Below are 15,126 nucleotides of genomic sequence, written 5' to 3' on the forward strand. Positions count from 1 at the left end.
CTTTAGAGAAATTTGACTTAAGGGCTGGAGAAGTTGAAGAATCAGGATAAAATAATGCTTCAAAGGACTAGTTTACTCTTCCAGAACACCTAGAAAATTCTGGCATAGCTAGAAGATGAAAGCCAACCAGTTCAGATGATCAGAGTCACAAAATCAAGACTGGTTTGCTGAAAATTCATCACATGGCAACAATGACCAAGACTGAAACTAGAAGTCAAGCATCTGAAAGTGGAAAACTGATCTCACATATCCAGCTGTTCAGTCTGTTGAAGATTCATAGAGAAACAGAACTTCCGTTTAGCAGTCTTCAGACAGAAAAAAGTACATAAAAGCAAAGAACAGAAGTGCTTTATAATTTCCCAAGAGTATCTCAACTGCACAAGTCCCCCTTCCTGCTTGTAGTTCAAGGAAGGAGGATTCTGCTGAGCACCTAAAAAATTCAGTCTCTGACTTCGGGAACTAAAATTTTTCATATGATCAATGCCAGCCACTAATTTCATACTTAGCGAGAGTATTACAACTCCTACATGACAGTAAATGAAATAAAGTGGAAAATCTAAATATAAGTTAAAAAGCAAAAAAGTTTACCCTTTTTTTCAATGAAGACCCTAATGAAGTTTGACAAATTGGCAACTTAACCACAAGACTAAAATACAAAGGTCAGCAAAAGGTTTCATTTCAAAAGCATTAATTCATTAGCAAAATAAAGTTGTCTTCTATTAAATTAAAATAAAATTAAAACAAAAAAGCTTTGTTTCTGAGGAAGAGTCAAAGAAATATTCAAGATCTGTTTGGATTAAAATTATATTCTTCACTTCATTTGATCAAGCTCCCAAGAGAGTAACCAAATACAAACTAAAGATTACACAAAATCATTTAATACAATGGGGGAAGAAAGGATTGAGAGCAGCCCTGCTGAGAGGGACTTGGGGGTGCTGGTGGATGAAAAGCTGGACATGAGCCGGCAATGTGCGCTGGCGGCCCAGAAGGCCAACCGTACTCTGGGCTGCATCAAAAGCGTGGCCAGCAGGTCGAGGGAGGTGATTCTGCCCCTCTACTCTGCTCTGGTGAGGCCTCACCTGGAGCACTGCGTCCAGCTCTGGAGCCCTCAGCACAAGAAGGACATGGAAATGTTGGAGCAGGTCCAGAGGAGGGCCACAAAAATGATCCGAGGGCTGGAGCACCTCTCCTATGAGGACAGGCTGAGGGAGTTGGGCTTGTTCAGCCTGGAGAAGAGAAGGCTGCGGGGAGACCTGATTGCGGCCTTTCAGTACCTAAAGGGGGCCTATAGGAAAGATGGGGAAAATCTTTTTAGTAGGGCCAGCAGCGACAAGACAAGGGGTAATGGTTTTAAACTAAAACAGGGTAGGTTTAGACTAGATATAAGGAAGAAGTTCTTTACAATGATGGTGGTGAAACCCTGGAACGGGTTGCCCAGAGAGGTGGTGGAGGCCCCATCCCTGGAAACATTCAAGGCCAGGTTGGATGGGGCTCTGAGCAGCCTGATCTAATTAGCGGTGTCCCTGCTTCTGCAGGGGGGTTGGACTAGATGACCTCAAGGGGTCCCTTCCAACCCAAAACATTCTATGATTCTATTCTATGATTCTAACTTAATATATTAACTAAAGTACAGGAAATTCAAGTTAGGCTGCTCACTGTTTTATTCTGCACTCTATTGCACAGTTCCAAGTGTGATTATGCAGCACAGCTTCTGCTGGTATTTAATCTCTTCTTGTTTTGTTTTGTTTTTACCTTCAGTAGTTTCTGCCTGTAGTATCATAGGTCACTCTTGACTCTTATTTCCCATGTGTGAAGTATACTGAAAACATAAATTAAAAAGGAGCAACAACACAGATACTGTGTGCGCTTAAAATTGTTTCTCATAAATGTCTGAACCATCAGAGTTTTTCCCTTTCTTTATCATAAAATTTATGGTCAACACACACCCCTGGTTTGACTATGTAGAGCTGAGGCAAAGAAATGATTCCACAAAAGCAAAAAGTAAAGCTGGCACTCTACTCCAGATTTGCTCTCCAGAGTTGTTCTTATTGTAGCAATTACCAAAGAGAAGACACTCCTTTTCCAATATAATGAAGAGTATCTTTGGGATAAATGAGTAATTGATTCCATAAATATAAAAGCTCTTTAAAACATTTGCTACTGCTTTTAGCAGTACTCAGCACTCATGTTTTGATTAATCTCACACCAATAGGAACTCAAATTAATATTGCTGTAGCATCAAATGAGATGCTGCACTTAAACTAAGGTGAAAAGATCAGCCTGGTCTGGATATCCACAAACCATTTTCTGTCTTGCCAAGCTGATAAAACAGGTGTCATTTTTCTATTAATGAAGTGCTGAGAAAGCTGTGGAAACAGTGCTCTTGGGCCCTGCCCAGGAGAGAGGCTGAGGCCTGACTCAAGAGGATGAGTTTCAATGCTAGGTTCATCAGGCCCATTCTGTTGAAAGAAGACAACTATGAGCTAGACCTGCAGTGTGGGAAGTGAAAAAAAAAATCACACATAAAGCTTGAAAAACTATAAAGAGCCAGCATTTCTGCTCTCCTCAATGATGCGGCATTACCTCATACTATGAAATTCAAAGCACTGTCAAGACTCTTAACATCCTAAAATGCAGTACTTCCGTTTCGCTGATTTGTAGTTTTCCCTTCACAGAGTTAGCACCACGCTAAACATCTAAGTTCCTGCGCTTCAGAGACTGTGAGAAGGATTTGTCCCTAAATGTCTATATGAAAAAAGCCCCCAACTATAAAAAACAAAAACTAAGAGTACGACTTATCTGTATGGCAACTGTAAATCAGAGAGGCAGAATGTTGTAGGCCCTGTCACTTTCCCTAGTATTTAAATTAAACATACATACACTATCTTATTGCTGTGCAAAAAAGGGAGATGATTTAAGGCAAAATTTGAAGTTTCAAAGTTGCTTCTATTTTATTTTCTTCAAAAAAGATTATTTTCTGGTTATTTGGGTGATTTTTGAAAAGTAAAATATGAAGAAATATTGTATAAAATTAATTTTGGAACAACAGAGACTATGCAAAGATTAACCTTACAGATTCTCATTTCAGGACTCAGTTGACTGTGCACAAAAAACCTATAAAAGCAATTTACAGGTACACACAGAAAATACTAACATTTACAGATAGATTTTTCCAATGAATCTGCCTACAGATTCAGCTGGGTAACCATAGCAACTAAATGTTTTAGCTTAAACATCTTAAATGCACAGACAACAATTTGAATAATAATGCCATCAGTTAAGGCATTATACTTTTATCAAAGAAATCTCTCAAAAGAAAAATGACAATTAAAATGTTCTTTAAAAATCTATAAAAGCCACTAGACCTTTTAATATGTGCTTCGCAAAAAATGGGTCATGATTACTTTATTACTTTACACAACCAAAATGCTCTCTGCTAAGCATTTAAAGCATGGTCAATATTTTTGCCATTTGAAAAAACCTCATTGCCAATGGTAAATTGCCATGTGAGCAAACAGTTCTTTGTTTGTTTACATTTTTTATTTCAAGAAAGGACTATGAGCTGGTGCAGTAATAATAAAGACATCAAAGCAAATCCACAGCAGATGATTCCTCTGGACACAACAGAAACCTAAAGAATAGTGTGTGCAGGAATGAAACACTGACTCCTGTAACACACAGCCCATTACTCACCACGTAACTCCTTGTTGCTATTTGACTAGTTATTTAAGCGTTGCAGATGAAGAATACCCTTACTAGTATTTATTTTTATAAAGGTTGCGAGATACAGGAGAAAACATAAAAAGATAAATGGGTGAAAGAGCGGAACACAGATTACTAGAGAGATCATCAATATGCAGTGTAAATAGGTTTAATAGTTACAGCAAAATAACTTGTGGATGCTTCGACTAGAAAATAAGTTGTATGCATACATATTCAGCCATTACTGCTGGCTGGTAGTTTGCGTGAAGAATTAAAGGACAGATTCATTAAATGTATTTTAAAATGGAACCTTATCTATGAATCATGGTTATGAAATAAAGACTTACATTTTCCTCTAAGCTGCACAGGAAAGGAGTTACTTACCAGAAATAAAGCTTTTTTTCAACATGCTTTCCCACTATGTCAGCTTAATGAAAATTCAGGGATAACTTCTGGAAGGAATAAGGAACAGATTTGCAGAGAGCCTTGTTGCAGAAAAAGGGCAAGGAAGATGGAGCTTTCTGACATTTGGTCTTGAATTTCTGTAAACTTTTCAGAAGAAATAATAGTCACCACAGAAGGTGCAAGCAAAAGGTTATCAGAATCAAATGGCTTTCCCCATGAGATACCAAAACCAGATTAAGGCCTCACTGAGAAGGATGAGTGCAAGAAGTAGAACACGCTTAAAGAATACTAACCCTCCAAGTCTAAAAGTAGCCAAAGTGGGAAAAAACTACAAAACTTCCCCAAAATGTGCAAGGATTAAATTACTATCAGATAATCGCTTAGTGCCTCACATTTTTTAACTTCAAAATAAAAAAAGTAGTGAAACTTCAGTGGATAACAGAAATCTAGCCATAGAACTCAATGAAAGCCTGTTCCACTTAGCTTCCTACCTTTTACCAAACCTGGTAAGAACATCTTGCACAAGGAAGGAATAATTCTGCTCTGTGCCCATGAACTTGTTCAAGCTGTGAAATACAGGAAATAAAGGGCCAGGTGAGTTCTGATAATGAATTCTGGCAGTATGGTTCAAAGACCTAAAAGCTACTCTATCCTGACAGAAAACATAGGTCTTTGGATCAGAATGATTTTGACCACGCTAACCTGGCACCATCTTGCCTTACTGGACACCTTGAAAAGCAGCAGAATTGGACAAAAGATGTTCAACAAGCTATTGACTCAGAGATGAGGAATAAAGACCTCAGGGCCAGACAAGTTCTGGAAGGGTGAACTTCTATTTGTATTGGGTTTCTAATGCAAAAAATGTTGACCATGGATTTGAAAGCCCCAGTCATATTAAAGATAATCTCTATAAGGTCCTCTGAGATTTCCCATTTACAGGAGTCTGGCATATGGGGTACCATAAGTAACCATCATCTAAGTCCAGCTTGGATAAAAATGCTCTCTACTACTGTAGCATTCCGAGTCTTCAGGTGCCTGAAAATAATTGCACAGAAGGTACTATACACATATTCACGGTGAACCCCAAACAACTGAGGGAAAAGGGAAGCGAGATCCATAAAGAACCTGGTATTATTCTATGTTCACTGGCAAACTGTCAGGTAAGGATAAAAAAACCTAATTGCTGTACTCATTTATCATTAGAAGCACACATATCTTAAGTCTCTGAACAGAAAAGACTTTCAAGAAAAGGAAGTTGTACTGGTAGTGCTTCTGGTCCATGATGTAAGCCAGGAAAATCTCTTTATGGAGATGAGTGTCTTCAAGATCAAGAGACATGAAATAATCCCCCCTGATGAAGTGAAGGTAATGTAATCATCCTAAAATCATATTAGTGATTAAATATCTTTGGCTTCTTAAAGAGCTGTCTCTATCCTCCATACCCATTAGGACTAGCTCTGTAAAATCCGGACCCTCTGCTCCAAGATGAAAGGCTCTGTAAACAACAAAGGTAAATGAATGTCTCTCTCAATAAAGCCTGGTCTCCTGACAAGGGCTTTTGAAAAGAGGTGGGGAAGGCGGCTTGAGGAATACACTAGGAAGAGTGATTGCTGTAACCATGGTGTTCAACACTATGCTATTTAGGACGATATGGATTCAGACCAACTGTCAACAGCCTGAATCCAAAGAAAAAGTATACAAAAGAAACAGATTTAAAAGGAAGGATTCATGTTTCTTACCACTCCTTGAAAAGTACTAGGATGCCTACTGTAAGGAATGAAGAAATGTGTGCAAAGCTGAGTTTTGAGGGTAATTAGTCAAGATATTCAGAAAGAGGAGCCAAAGTTGTAGCATTTAAGATCTGTAATTTGGCTTCTGTCAAAATGCTGTTGTGAAGCTTCCTGGTTATGTCAGTGTGGGCACAGAGTCTCTAAGAGACTGAAGTACTCGCCCAGCATTAGCTCCGAGCCAGTTTCCCTCTGATGGACAATCTTCAGCTGTGGCTTGCAGTTCATGGGCCATTCAGAGCTGTATGGCCAAAACAGTCTTCTTCAGAAAGTAAGATACAACATGCTATGTTATCTAGCCTCTTGCAACTTGAAAGAAAAAATTAAGTACCAAAAAAAGGAATTTATTTATCTTAATCTTCCAAAGCACGAAATCTACCTAATATCAGATACTGGGCTTAGAATAGCAGAGCCTGGTAATCTGCTATTCTTATTTGAAGGTTTGGGGAAAAAAAAAATTCCCCCCTCTACAACCAAATGTTTAAAGCCCTTGCCAAAAGAAGCAGAGTGAGACTGTTCAAAATGTGCCAGAACCACAGCAACAAAATCGGGAGTCAGTGGAGGGTGAGTAAAAAGGAAAATCCAAACCACCTGCTGATACTTGGTAGCATCTGTCACCATACAAGAAGTGGGAGCACATGAAGGCAATGCTTGCCAAAGCACTTGAGCTGGGAGCAATATGGCATCATTCATCAACCTGCTTCTATCAGCTAGCATAGACCCAAGAGAATATCAATCACGCACAGAACAAAATTTTGGGAAAACTTTACAGAGATCTGTAGAGTACTCAACTGTCCTCATAGAAACGCGTATTGGGTTTGCCTGGCAAGGTTTTGGCAGTGGAGGGGGCGGCTACAGGGGTGGCTTCTGTGAGAAGCTGCTAGAAACTTCCTCTATGTCTGACAGAGCCAATGCCACCAGCTCCAAGACGGAGCTGCCAATGGCCATGGTGAAGGCCGAGCCTGTCAGCGACAGTGGTAGCGCCTCTGGGATAACATATTTAAGAAGGGGAAAAAACCTGCACAACTGCAGCAGAGGAGTGAGAGTACGCAAGAGAAACAGCCCTGCGGACACCAAGGTCAGTGCAGAAGGAGGGGCAGGAGATGCTCCAGGTGCCGGAGCGGAGATTCCCCTGCAGCCCGTGGTGAAGACCCTGGTGACAGGACCTGTGGAGAGAGGGGCCCAGGCTGGAGCAGGTTTTCTGGCTGGGCTGATGACCCTGTGGGGCACCCACGCTGGAGCAATCTGTTCCTGAAGGACTGCACCCCGTGGAAAGGATGGACCCATGCTGGAGCAGTTTGTGAAGAACTGCAGCTCGTGGGAAGGACTCCCGTTGGAGTAGTTCGTGGACTGTCTGCCGTGGGAGGGACCCCACACTGGAGCAGGGGAGGAGTGTGAGGAGCCCTCCCCCTGTGGAGGAAGGAGCAACAGAGACAGTGTGTAATGAACTGACCCCAACCCCCTGCGCCACTGTGGGGGAGGAGGTAGAGAATTCGGGAGTGAAGTTGAGCCTGGGAAGAAGAGAGGGGTGGGGAGAAGGTGTTATAAAGTTCAGTTTTTATTTCTCATTATCCTACTCATTTCATTGGTAACAAATAACACTGATTTCCCCAAGTCGAGTCTGTTTTGCCCAAGATGGTAATTGCTGAGTGATCTCTCCCTGTCTTTATCTTGACCCATGAGCCTTTCATTATATTCTTTCTCCCTTGTCCAGCTGAGGAGGGGAGTGATAGAGTAGCTTGGTAGGCACCTGGTGTCCAGCCAGTGTCAACCCACCACACAATGCTTAAAGGTTTTGTAGAGGTTGATATATATATTCATCCCCAAATGAAAAGTAGAAGCAGCTCTCTTTCATGATGCCACAGTTAAAAAACAAGGGGTTGTTTGCACTTTTGCCTTTCATGTAGGTAGTGGATACAGTAGTCTCCTGAGGTGACATCTCTGGGGGGAAGATGAGGGGGTGCTGTGGAGGCACAAGTTCCTCCTTGTCATCAGCTGAGCCTACTTACTGGAGAATGACATGTAGGAGATGTGATCATCCCAAGAGCTAATGTCCTTCCTGTAATGACATTTCTTAGGTCAGAGACTAAAGACAAAAGATAAATCCTCCTCTCTGGAGGAGGGTAGATACTGAGCAAAAGGTAATAATCCTGTAAGACAAGGGTGTTTTCAAGCTTACTGAAAAGCTTCTCAGTCTTGTCTTTTGGTCTTTATGAGTAAAAATTTAAGCCTGATTCACCCCTCTTAGGGGGAGATAAGTAAACAGTGATTTGGGGCAAGCATGGATACAGCCCAGAAACACCAGTCAGTATTTCCTACAGCCCCTACAAAGACAATAGACAAAGGATGTATCAGTAAAGGTAGAAACTCTAGTAAAGCTCCAGCCTCAAATGGAGGGAAACAGTGAGTTGGGGCAGACCCTGAAATATCACAAAAGTGATCATGAAATCTGGTGACGAGCACCAAGAAGAAGCTCAGAACGTTGTGATCATTTTGTGATTGTGCAGACATGCTCCATTTTCCCTTCAGCTATAGCAAATGTTCCCTCCTTACTGCCAGAACAGGCAGCACAATCAGAAAATGTGTGTCTCAAGTATCCTTTCTGTGTGTGTGCGGAATCGAAGCATCAGGCAGGATATCTAAGGTTGTTCTCTGTATTGTGAATGGGCCTACAGTGAGACCTGGATTTCTTCTCCCTGTATGATGGTGGAAATTTGGTCCTTTGAAACTGAGGCTCAGGAAATGGGTCAGAGATGAATTTTTAATGTTTTCTTGGGAATAACTTTCTCAATCTGTACTTGAACTCTCAATACACAGAATACTTGGATGGAATAAAAACTTCACCCAGACAAACCAGGAAATTGATACTTTCATCTCAGAGAGCATAAAGCCAAAAATTTTGTTGAAGAATTCCTAGATGTGGAAGCTATGCTGTCCCATCACAATCAAAATTTGAGCTCATAACAAAAAAAGAATGTTTAAATAACTTGAAAATGTTTTTAAAATTACAGATAATCAAATAGAGTATGAAGTAAGGCATAATAGAAGGTCCAGATGATCTTCAATAAAGAGTAGTTAATCATAAAGAACTATGGTTCAGACACATGTGGAAATGACCGCTAGGTGACAGGCTGTACTCCATTGCTTATACCATGCCCATAGGTCCAACAGGTTGATTAGGCAAACAAGTTTCTAGTTCAAAAGATTGCATGGCTGTACACTCAAAATATGCAGAAAAACACTTGATGGTAAATATGGGATGACAATGTGTGAATGCAGAATTCATTCATTCATTCACCTCTAATTTATGCTTCTTGATTTCTTCAAAACTTAATCCCACATCATTTACTTATAATTCTTAAAGATGTGAACAGAAAGACTTCAGGGATAATAATTTTTACATACATACACATACAAAGGGATAGATCATGTATATTATTACATAATTATATATTACACAAACATGCATATATAAAGGACCACATTCAGCTTGATGAATATTTCTGGATAGAAAGTCACCTCTTTTAAGGGCTCACATAATTTCCAAAAACTGTATTCTCATACCTTTGCATAAGCAGTAGTTTTGATAAACCACTGTTTGAGGTATTTCTGTTCCACTTTTGCTCCTGAACGCCATGAGCAGCCATTGTCATCCACTTGTTCATTAGCTAGAACAGTCTGGTCCACTGGATCCCAATTAACCAAGGCCTAAAAAAAGTTGCAGGAAGAAAAAAATATTTTCAGCAACTATTTCAAAACCAGAATCTTATTTTTCAGACACCAGAAGAATTATCCAGAAACATTCCTTGGGCCCCTGAGTTTTCCCCGTTTTTATGACATCCATTTGAACCAGTGACATGGACTCAACTGAAGATGTTTTGAATATTCATCTTCTCAGAACTCAAAAAACCCAATAATGCAGTTGGCAGCTTTTGCCTTCATTGATCATGCTAGCAGGATCGGCTGACACTTGAATATTAAATAGGCAAGTGTTCCAACTGACTGTACTGCAAACTATGTCGTCTGATGCTTAAAAGCTGTCCACCACTAATCCAAAAGTGTTGAGTCAGACTGAGGGGGATGAATAACACAGGATCTCCAACTTGAGAGGACAGAATCACAAAGAAACACTATAGCAGTCAAATACATTTCAAGTGAAAGAGTTGATATTTTCTGCACATAACTTCTGTCAACTGCATGAATTACTTTTGGAATCACCTTTCCTTAACAATACAAATACATTAAAGAAAGTGTAAAGCAAAATAAATGTTGGTGTTCAACTTTACAACCTTTATTTTTTGAGGGCTAACTGAAATACCAGACATAACATGCTGGGGAGGGAGCAAAAATCAAACCCACCCCCAGTGCTGAACAATTTAGCTGATCATTTCTCATAAAGGATCTAAGTCCACAAAAGAATCCTAACAGTCATTCCAGAAGTGGTATGCAATGCTAGACATTAACTTGAAAAAATGAACAAAAAGAAAAAAAATTAGGAAATTAAAAGCAATCAATATGTTCCACTATTACAGTTCTATTTTCTAGACTTTCAGAACACAGAAATTCTTCAGCAATAACACAACACATTATGAAGTTGGCCCCAAAGTAATGGTCTTTTAATTTTTAAGTTCTGAAAATAACCTCTACACCACTACAGTGTGTTAACATAACAGTGAAAGAGAGATAAATCAGATAATATTAAGTAGTAATAAAATGCCAGTTGCATAAAGCAATATTAGCATATGCTTGTATTAAATTGGCTATGACTCAAAGTTGAGAAAAAATACTGTTTCTGTTTTGATGATATTGGATCAAATGTATGATGAAAATTTTAGAAGGTAATTGAACTGATCTATATAAATATAATTATTTACTGTAACATATTCTCATGACTCATAACAGCAAGATTTATCTAAATAAATCATGCAAAACACAGCAAATACGCATTTAAGAAATCCATAGCTGAAAGGTCTTCTCTGTGAATTTTTAGAGTTGCATTTTGTTCCTTCCATATCTCACAGCCTTTTGACTAATATCCAGAACCTGGATATTAAATAATTAAATCCTTAATTCCTACTTGTACCTCACACAGGCAACTTCTTGGCAATGACAGCCTCTGAAGCTATGGCCCTAGGAAGCCACTAAATGCCATCTACACAAAAAGGGCACAGTGCAAAAGAGACCAGAAATTACTCAGACCTCTTCACTACACCAATGTGGACCATATGCTTTTAAGATAGAATTCCTCTCATCTAACTTCAGGTATCTATAGCATAAGTATCTGTCTCTGGGTTTGGTGTCTGTGGTTCCACTAGTGTCTACAGACACCTCATCAAAACAATCAATAGAGTCTAGGCAGAAATTAATCTCAACCTACATAAGACACCCACATCTGGCCAGGCCACTAACCTCTACAGTACATTGACTAGATCAGTATTTCAGGAAGAAGAGGGAGGAATTTGCTACAGTAAATAAAGATGCCCTCTGTGGATGCTGCAGCACCCAGACAGACACTGTTAATTCTCACGAATTCCAGCTCCCAGACATACTGAGTCTGTGTCTCCCTACCAGGGTGATTTCTGGCCAGACACATGTACTCCTGGAACAGAGCGTTAACTAGACTAATACTCTACATACGTTATTCTTATCGCCACAGCGAGGCTATGAATTATCTCCTTGTACCCAAAATGAAATTGTAAGACAGGAGACTTCAAGCTGTGCAAAAGTACTGCCTAGCATACATTGCAGGTAGGCTGAAGACACGGGACAAATATATGCTTTAAGTATATACGACTGCTTGAAGGGACTCAGGGTTATGGACTATCTCTGCCATCTGTTTCCTGCCAAAAAGCAACTGGCTTATAACCACCAGAGATTACATCCCCTACAGGTTGACAGATGCCGATTTAAGCCCTCAAACTGATCCTTGACTCTTAAGAGGGAAGCAGATCCAATCACTGGTACCCAAACATCTCCAGGATCCTACAGTACTGGGAGACTGCATGCAAAATTTGTTTTGTATGTCATCACTGCTTCTAACAAAGCAGCAGGTCTCGTGCTTTTCAGATTCACCTGGGATCACTCGTCAAGCAAACAAATTCACAGATAAAAAGAAGTTTGTTATGGCAAAACTAGGGGTTTAATTTTTTTTTATTTTAAACACGGAAAATAACTGCAGAAAAAAAGAACCACCCACCCACCCAAACCCAGCATGTTAGGACATATCAAAGATTGAATCTTTTTGCTGGTTGTCATTTAAGATCTCTGAATATGTCTTGTCTACGGAAATAGAAGTAGCAGCTCAGTAACACCCTGCCATTCCAAATGCTACCTTTCACCATCGGCCTCTTTCTCTGGGTTCAGAGAATAATTAGACTACATCCCTAATTATATCCTATGGAGTTTCCTGGTTTCTATAGAACACAATTGAAACGTCAAAGCATATTTAAGAAATCTTAGGTTCCATTTTAAGTTAGAAACATTCACTAAATAGCAGCTTTGTTTAGGTGCAGCTGTTCAGGTATGTTGGAATTGTGTTGCCTTGGCTATACAGAGAGTTCTTTGGAATGCTCATTTGACATCTTTGTTTCACCTCCTGCTTAAGAAGTTAACTGAACACCTCCCTTTTCAGATAGCCTGATATATATTAGTTACATAATATTGTAAGGTCAGTATTTTCTTAATGTACTGTAATAGAAAAACAGCTGTGATAGTCTTACAGCATCTAATATTTTTGTAATATTTTATAGAGATCACAAATAAGGTCCAGGAATTGGATGGTTAGGCACATAATCTCCAACTATCCTATCTAATCCTATCAGTTCTGAGACAGCATCACAGTAATCTTATAAAGTTAAAAAACCTTGCTGCTGAAGAGACTCCTCATGATCACATCTTATATGTTTTCATGAGAGGGAAGTTAAGACCTAGAAAATTCTATATTAAAGCCATGAAATAAACTAATAGTAGCTATGTTCTGATCCTGCACTTCAATGTACATCACTGACAACAAAGACTTCTGATTTGACTTGCTACAATACCCGTTCATGTTAGTTAGTTACATATAAAAATTATCTATATGTAGAATTCAATTATATGTAAAACTAATTATATTTCGCAGTGATTTAAAACCAATAGAGTACAATAGATACCCACCCACATAAGGAATGTGAATGGACGATCCAGAAATGTGCCACTGACACAATGAGTGACTCGAGTTAGTGCACCCACAAGGTATTAAAGGTCAAAGTTTGTACCTACCTCTTTTTGATACACTATCCCAGCTTCAAAAAGCTTAAGAAAGAGATATTGTGTCCATTTGTAGTACTCTGGTAAGCAAGTGGTTATTTCCTGCAGAAACGAAATAAAATAAAAATTCCTGAAGCTATTCTGAGTATTTTCTTACAGCATTTTAACTTAAACAGTTAACTCAGGAGTGTATAATATATGCCACAGAGAAAACATAAATGCAATTTTGGGTAATGTAGATAATGAGTGATATTCACCTGTACACAAAACCAGAGAACGTGGGCTTTGTGTGGGTTTGATGTGCAAAGAAAAGTTTCCCTGTTAACATGGAATACAAGAACCCTGTAAAACCAGTGTTGATAGATACAAGAACAGAAGATGAATGGCAATGACCACAGCTGCCTGACCAGGGAAACAGCAAAGCTAGAAGACAGTAGGACTCTATCCAAGGAGTCATCTTAGCCACATTGCCTTTTCCTCTGTTGCTCAGCAATGAAAAGCAGGAGCCAACAGTGTTGAGAGGGAGCTGGGAGCTGGCTGTAGAGACACCAGGAGACTGGAGGAGCCTACAGCTGAGGCTGTAGATACAGAAGGGCAGCGGAGCAGGACTGAGGAACCGAGGCTGTTGACAGATAAGAGTGTGTGGGGCAGACAGGAAAGAATATGGGGTCTCTCAACTTCAAGATGAAAGACTTGGCAAAGGATATCTCACAACAACCAAAGGTCAAAAAAGCGATCATTTTAAAAGGCAAGCCAGCTCAAGGTAGGAGAATGCTCTGGGTTAACGTGTGGAGAAGAAGATAGTGTTGTGAAAGAATTTGCAAATGAGGGGGATTGTTAAGAGGGAAATAAAGACAGATAAAAATAAAAGATAACATAAGGAGGAGGAATGGGAGTTAAGAGAACAGCAGGTAACAATATAATGGATAGGTTTTTTAAACTTGCAAACGTAAGTTTTTAGTGAACTCGCATAATTAAAAACCAACCTACTTATCACCTGCTTACGAAGTTCCATATTTTAAATGTTTGTTCTTAAAAAAACCAAACTGCATTTCAAATAAAAGCCTCAGTATATCAAGTTGACTACAGGATTACGTGATTAGAGAGTCCCCATTTGCTCTACACACACAGTGTTTTACAGGCACAATGGCTACAAATACAGTTTCACCCACATATTTTAAAGTTTGGCCAAAGTGAAAAAAGCTGTGTAGCTCGGTATTTAAGCTCTAATTACATCATAAATATGTAACGATAAACAGATCACATTTCCCTCCTCCGCAGCTTTCCTGTTTAACTTGCACTAGTTTAAAGAAGAAACATTTCTACAAACTTTCTGTGTGGCCACACTTGTACTTATTGAAGCGGAAGATGACTCCTACGCTGAACTTCAAATCAACAGGAACCTCTCTTGATTTTAGAGTTACGGGGTTGACAGCAAGCCACTGGTAAAATTTATTCCATTTGCAAAGAGTTATCAACTACCAGAAATAGCTCCAAATGTGAAATGTCTTTCACCCAGGCTTTCCTATCATCTAAGCCTCCCACTACACACGACATCGGCAATATCATCTGCTACTCAAATGACATCTGAAACACTCCAGCATAAAAATCTTATTCTTTTTCTGCAACTTTATATTCTAGTGCTGAAACATCGCTTTGAACAATTAATATGACCTTTGAATAGATATGCCTCAGAAGTGTGTGTAAGAGACTTTCAAGACCAGAAAGAGACATTTAATGGCAAGTTTTCAGCACAGCATGTGAAGACTTAGTCATGAAAAACAGTTGCTTGATTAAATCCCTGCGCTCTGCACTGAAAAAAGCCCCCACTTGATAAAAGTCTGATTTCCATCTCTCCAACTAAACACTATCCAGTTAATAATTTCCCCCCAACCCCCCCCCCCCCCCCCTGCCAAATCTGCCCGTCTTTCCTTCCTTCACAGCCTTTCTCTCTCTGCCCCCAGCCCGTCCATTGCTTTGCCCC

The 15,126-nt window shown here is 39.6% G+C and overlaps 1 protein-coding gene across 5 annotated transcripts in view; it reads right to left on the reverse strand.

Annotated features, from left to right (window-relative positions):
* The window catches only part of LARS2 (leucyl-tRNA synthetase 2, mitochondrial), a 90,532-nt gene that overhangs the window by 50,343 nt on the left and 25,063 nt on the right, over positions 1–15,126 (reverse strand). For all 5 annotated transcript variants that reach the window (XM_035891334.1, XM_035891331.1, XM_009635731.2 and 2 more), the window contains 2 exons: positions 13,155–13,244; positions 9,459–9,602 (listed from right to left, as the gene is read on the reverse strand). In XM_035891334.1, the coding sequence (XP_035747227.1) occupies positions 9,459–9,602; positions 13,155–13,244 (234 nt within the window). The remainder of the gene's footprint in view (positions 1–9,458; positions 9,603–13,154; positions 13,245–15,126) is intronic.

Source organism: Egretta garzetta, unplaced genomic scaffold, assembly GCF_000687185.1.
Source record: "Egretta garzetta isolate BGI_Z169 unplaced genomic scaffold, ASM68718v1 scaffold583, whole genome shotgun sequence".
Taxonomy (NCBI): domain Eukaryota; kingdom Metazoa; phylum Chordata; class Aves; order Pelecaniformes; family Ardeidae; genus Egretta; species Egretta garzetta.